Genomic DNA, 6,227 nt, shown 5'->3' on the forward strand with positions numbered 1-6,227 from the left:
CGGCCCAGGGGAGACCACAATAAGAAGGGCAATTAGATATAAAATCTCTACAGGATCAACCAAAAGTCATTCTATGGGTCGTACTGAATTTGTTACTATTTTCTCAAAAGTCATCTATGTTGGCGGGTGCCATACTCCATTTTCGTGCTGCTTCGGGCGCGATCGTCACTCGGGTCACCGCGCAGTGCTGCAGCCTGGTGCGAGACTGAATCAGAAATTCGATATGATGAATCAGAAACTCGACACCTTAGAGGGGAGAGTCGACGAAGAGTGAGCATTGTTTTGCATCACTTTTCTAATCGAATTTCACGTTGCAGCAATGAACAAGTTGTGGTTTCTGCAATTGAATATGTAATTCATGCTGCAGCGTCAGTGGCTGATTGTGCTGACCTGAGAATGTCGACCGGAACCCTGTATATCCGGCTGCGAAGTCCAGGACTCCAAAATAACTTAAATTTTCTCAATGTCTAGCAAGTGCACTTTGCTAATTGCTCTAGTTATATTATTAACAGGCTTTAGATAATAAATATATAGGTATTGGTGCGTTATTACACCTCCCGCCTCTCGGTCAGCCGACACTCAAGGAGAGGAGAAAGTAGATATCGGATATCTTCGACAATTGTCCTCTTCCATCCCAGCCGCAGTTCACAGCGGTGCACTGATTGGTTTTCGCTGCACGGATCTTACTTAGTGACCATTTGCGAGATAGTACATCCGAGCAGGCACATGGATAATTTTATTACATTCAGTAATAAGTAATATTAATCCACACTCCAAGTTCCACGAGCAATTACAGCTGTTTGCATAAAGGATGGCACTGGCGTGAAATTTTCGTTCAATTAGGAAATGTTAGACTTAGTGAAATTTTGCTCGTGTACACTCACATCCCCTGTAATTCATTATCATCATGCCGTTTATAACTATTCCTGCCTACAAAAAACACAAGAGCCATGCTAGAGCATGACAGTGACCTTGATTCCAATGGGTCCGATGAGGACAATATTCGAATGAAAGAACTTTCGGAGGAAGAGGAACCTGACTCTGATGACGACGGCGAAGATGACGAGCTTGAGCAGTCCCAGCCCATGAAGATCCTTACACCACCTCCGACCATGTCCAAAAAGCGAAAGCGTGGAACTAAAATCTGTGACTAATGATCCCTACTACATGGCTCGTCAATAAATCCCAACTCTGATGGATCATACTGAGCCCTGCGTGTGATGAACGCAGCACGGAGAGTCTCGTTGCGTTCCTTGGCAATGCGCTTGAGTTTCTTGTAGCTCACATCAGCACGTTCGAGCTCGCGGAAGATTGTCGTGAAATGGACAGATATGAATTGGTTTGTCGCGAGGAGGTGCATGAGCTCATCCAAAAAATAGTCAGGATTCTGCCTTACAAGGCGAAGCAGGCAATCAATATCTTCATGATCGAGAGCACGCAGACGACCACGCATTGCTGTGTTAGGCTGACGGTCCACGACATCGCCGGTTTCGTGCCAGAGCTTCAAAATCCGAAACCAAGTGCGTCTAGAAAATCTGCAGCAATCTAGGATATCACGAAGGCTTAGAATTCGAAGGTTCCGTTCATGGAGTCGGATTGCCGCAAGTTTCACATCACGACTAATCTTGCGAAATCCCATGTTGCGAAGATGATAATATAAGGGTAGTATGAGCGTACACGAGCAAAATTTCACTAAGTCTAACATTTCCTGATTGAACGAAAATTTCACGCCAGTGCCATCCTTTATGCAAAGAGCTGTAATATCGGAACCGGGAAGTGCAAAACATGTACTCTAGATAGAAACCTTACCTTGAACTATGGTTACAGTATAACGCAGCAAGACAGCTACTACTCAATACTGTCAAGGGACATGTGCGCAATAGCGTCGGGGTTGAGGCCGGTAGCTCGCGGCCAGGCCTCAGGAACGAACAGGACGCGGAACTTTATACTAGTACGCGACCATTTCCATACCCTATACTTACGGTGACGAGTAGAACGTCACGGTGGTGCTCTAGTGGCCATCTGATGTGGGGTACGGCGCCTTCTGTAAAGTGGCATGTAAAGATCCTCCATCCTACTCCATCGCGTACTTCTCTCTAAGATAAGTGCCGGTCCGTACGCAGTGCCCGCCCTCTCAAAAGACCGATGTTTCGAGGATTCACCAGTCAGCTCCCATTTTCCACACATAACTCACTACTTTTGTCTACTTAAACTGATCATCGGCAAATATAGAAAGTTTCGAGCTCGACAGCGACACTTATGGCGGACTGTCGTATAAACCAGTCTAATCGCTAGTGTAGACACTAGTACTTGGACTGACTCATGCAATAGTCCGCCGAGATCCGGACCCAACCTTCAATGGATACCATCACCTCCTTCCTCGCGCCCTTCATGTACAGTATACTGGCGAGCTTCACATCACTAATCGGATTTGTAGCGATGAATTGTTGCCCCTTCGTCTGCATAATGTATCGTGCAACGGTCAATTTCTCTGGCCGACGGAGGAAAGGGAATCGGAACTGCAAGTTCGTCATTTTGTATTTCGTTGCTAGTTGTACCGCTCCAAGTCAACGTGCAAATGTTGTATTCTTAGTGCGATTGTGTTCCATCGCGATGTTAGATAACCAACGGAAGCAATGTTTAGGTTGATCGGTAACGACCATGGCCAGCCCCTCCACCGAACAAAGCAGTATCCACTGCCCAATCAATTCGCTAGTGCACCATTGTGAAACGGAAGTACAGTCCAATGAAAAACTATACGCCGCTAACCAAGGTCCATCAAGCATCGCATGCTCTCCCAGATGGTCAAGATCGAGATGCGAAACACGGGTGTTCGCGACTGCAGGCATCAGTAACTTAGTGCGGACCGCCTGCCGCGGGGGTGACGATTAACATCCTGTTTTAATCACCAGGACCGAATGGAGGTGCTAACATACCCAGAACACGGACCAATCATCATCTGGTATTTGCTACCAAGATGGCAAAAGAGCCACCAAGAAGCGAGATTCTCGTTGAGGGAGTACAAAAGGACGGTCGATGACAAGTTGACAACATGACCATTCGTGTGGTTTCTATGGGTGAACGAAACGTTAGTGATTTCCATATTACCATATAGCCCTGATTCTGGGGAAAGGAAATCACCAATGATTCGCCATTTCTAAACGATTCCATACAGTCCACGATCGCCGTACCGCCAACCAGTGGTCGAACAACATCAGAAGGTTCACGATAACTTACAGCTGACGCGGATGGTGTCCAGGTGCCGCTATATTCTCGAAAAAAAATTGTTAAAATATTAAATGATGTCACCATGAGATCGTCAAGACTCGAGGGTGCCTCGAAATAGATGGTTCTCGCTGTCGATCAGCAAATGCTCCCTTTCGGCTTCTTCAACGGCTTGCGAATCGGGGTGACTAACTGTGGAGGCGGGTGCGTCATGTCAAGAAACAACTGTCAAAGGCAGCAAAGTTGATTCAACGGCTGTCGACGGGTGAGAGCAGTGACCTGAATATGAGGGTGAAGTACCACAGAAGGATACAAAGGAGCCCCGACAGATAAATTGACGAGAAGATCAGTGATGTTTGACGAGTATTATGATCAAATACTCGCCAAACATCGCCGATCTTCTCATACACAAACTATTATAATCGAACGACAGCTCCTTGAAACACGCGATCTGCCAAGGAAAGCTCTCAGGCATGGATCAACGGGGAATGATCCAATCACCTACAGACCTTAAAAACGAAAGAAAGACGACATAATAAGCCCCACGATTACGATGGACTGATGTGAGTTAACGCCCAATTACCAAGACTTGATAAGATCGAGGATCAGCACTGTAAGATGAGACTGCGTATGGCTGTCTAGGCCGACGTACATAACGACGAGGTGCTCCTGCGAGGTTATAAGACAAGCGTCGTGTGCACCACTTCAGCTGGCTGCGAACACACCTGTTGAAGGAACTCGTCTTGCGTTCATCGACCTGTTTATATTCAGTTGGCGACGTTAATATTCGTGTCTAAGCCCTTCGGACCCGTTCGTAGTGTTGAGTCTTGACTGGGAGTTTCTGGCAATTGACTTGACTTGACGTTGCTGCAAGATGGCATGCTCTTGCGGCATGATGCATAGGCTAACTTAGGCTTTAAGCTCTGTCTAAACTCAGCTCATATGCCTCCCCTGCACCAGGTCCTATACCGGATTTCAACATCATCGATATGTATGCTTCTGTTCTCATAAAGAGCGAGTCAGTAGCACCAGCTCGAAATCTTTGTGAGATTGCCAGTATTCAATGTTGCAACCTCCAAGCTGCCCGTTACGACATTATGTAAATGCTGATTGGCGTCGGAAACTAGTTTCCTCTCGTCCGTGACTCGTCATACACCACCTCACACACAATTGTGAGGCCTCGAGGATTGACATTAAGCAACAGATCAGATAGTGTAGATGACGCCAACTCGGGTGTGCAAGACCGTGACTGTGCCAGATGAAAGCTTGCAATGCAACATGGGACTAAATAACGAATGAAACCGATTCTCACTTTTTTCTTCACGGCGCGCATAGCCGTGTCGAGTGCTGCGGCCGCCCGTGTCATCTCGTAGACTTCAGCTTCATCGGCCCAGAGTGCCTAATGTCACTTTTGAACCCAGAAAACTGCAGATAAGCTGCGAGGTGGATGACTCCGTCGGGCGTCTGCTTGTCGCCCACATCAGTATGACACACTGATAAGAATGCGAACTCAGCTTGCAGAATATTGTTCACCATGATATCGAGCAGTGTCAAGCGCTTATCTATCATGGCGAAGTGTGGATTGTAAGGCTGCTCACGGTCCCGCGTGCCATGACAAGCGATGTGCAGCCAGATATTGCGTTACAAAGCTTGGAGCGCAGCTGCGTATGTGGTTTCTTCTCCAAAAAGACTAGTGAACTCGACCTTCGGAGGAACGAGTTTACGGACAGTGACAAGAAAGTTCAAAGTCCCTGTGGATAGCTGTGCAGATATTAACAGGGAGTTAGAGCTTGCAAGCACCTTTCCGCGCCCGTTTGGCCTTGTCCAATCCACGAGCTTGAGTGACACGCATCTTCTTCTTCATCTGTCGAGCTCTGATCAGAGCAGGAAGTGTCGGTATGTAAGAAGTGATATAGATATCCTCCGAGCATCATTCCCTCCCAGAACCATCTGCCTTCATTCGAAAGGGGTGAGCTGTATGGAGAGGATGGATGTGAAGAGGGCATACTTAGCCATATTTGCAATAGTGAATCCGTGACACCATAGAACGTGATTGTCGCCACTATCTTCGAAATCAGTTTATTGCGAGCCCATACTCATGCAACGCCATCATGGTCCCGGCGTAAGGGAAGTCCTACCATGTTCCTTTCCCATCTCTGACTTTTGCAGATCCCGAGACGACTTTGCAAAGGCGATACTGAACATGGCTGGTATGGGCCTGACGGAGACAAGGACTGAGCTGATAGTACTGTTGCGGGAGGTATGGGATGAGATTACGTTACACGTTATCAAGGTACTGCAGCGTGATCTGAAATCGCGCCGCCGCTCTTGAATTGCATTCTGTAGAAAGTGAGATTTGTGATAGCATGAGAACTCACAATCTTGAGCAGTTTCACCGGTGCTCTCAACTCACCGTAGGCATTTCTATCCCGAGTGAGATGGAATACAGGATGCCTTTCAGGACTGACTGGTGCAAGTTTGGTTCTGGGATAAGTCCCTGCAGAACACGATTGAGTAATGTTCGTTGTGTATGTACGAATTGAAGCAATCACGGATTCACCAAACCATCACGACCGTCAGCTCCTTGCACTGCCAAAAATCAACAACGTTGACGATGGACGGATGAAGCTTACCATGCCAAAGCATATCGCCGCTCCCATCAGTGAGACTGTCATAGAAATAACAGATCAGCATGGCAAGATATGGTTTTACATGGCTAACTTGCATAGACGAGGACAACGGGTGCGGGCTTCTACCACATATGTCATAGACTGTCAACGGACGAGAAGTACTGTTGTCGACGAAGGACTCAATATTGTTGACGACGTGTTGAAGGTGGTAAGGATCTTATGTAATCCTTTGCACGGCCGTCGGCCGAACGGCTGGTTCCGAGTTTTGCTCACGTACTACGGCGTTTCTCATTTCTCGCTAGCACTCTCGTGTCATGGATATCGCAGCACTTGAGCTTGAAGGTGAGGACATTCCAGCAGTCGTGCACACTT

The 6,227-nt window shown here is 47.3% G+C and overlaps 2 protein-coding genes across 2 annotated transcripts; both read right to left on the reverse strand.

The window, feature by feature from the left end:
• Positions 1-4,626: 4,626 nt before the first annotated feature.
• Positions 4,627-4,854, reverse strand: EDB91DRAFT_1030965 (uncharacterized protein; the record flags this gene model as incomplete). Its single annotated transcript, XM_041312716.1, has 1 exon — positions 4,627-4,854. A coding segment is annotated over one exon (228 nt), but the record flags the coding sequence as incomplete, so codon positions are not given.
• EDB91DRAFT_1310220 (uncharacterized protein) lies at positions 4,627-6,051 on the reverse strand. Its single transcript, XM_041325090.1, has 7 exons — positions 5,947-6,051; positions 5,859-5,893; positions 5,639-5,722; positions 5,508-5,565; positions 5,364-5,443; positions 5,234-5,287; positions 4,627-5,179 (listed from the first exon to the last, which is right to left on the reverse strand). Exons 1-7 carry the CDS (start codon positions 5,991-5,993, stop codon positions 4,998-5,000), a joined length of 540 nt encoding a protein of 179 aa, XP_041168289.1. The 5' UTR covers positions 5,994-6,051; the 3' UTR covers positions 4,627-4,997.
• Between the last annotated feature and the right edge of the window lie 176 nt (positions 6,052-6,227).

This window comes from Suillus paluster (assembly GCF_016628075.1).
Source record: "Suillus paluster strain FC165 chromosome Unknown EDB91scaffold_710, whole genome shotgun sequence".
Taxonomy (NCBI): Eukaryota; Fungi; Basidiomycota; class Agaricomycetes; order Boletales; family Suillaceae; genus Suillus; species Suillus paluster.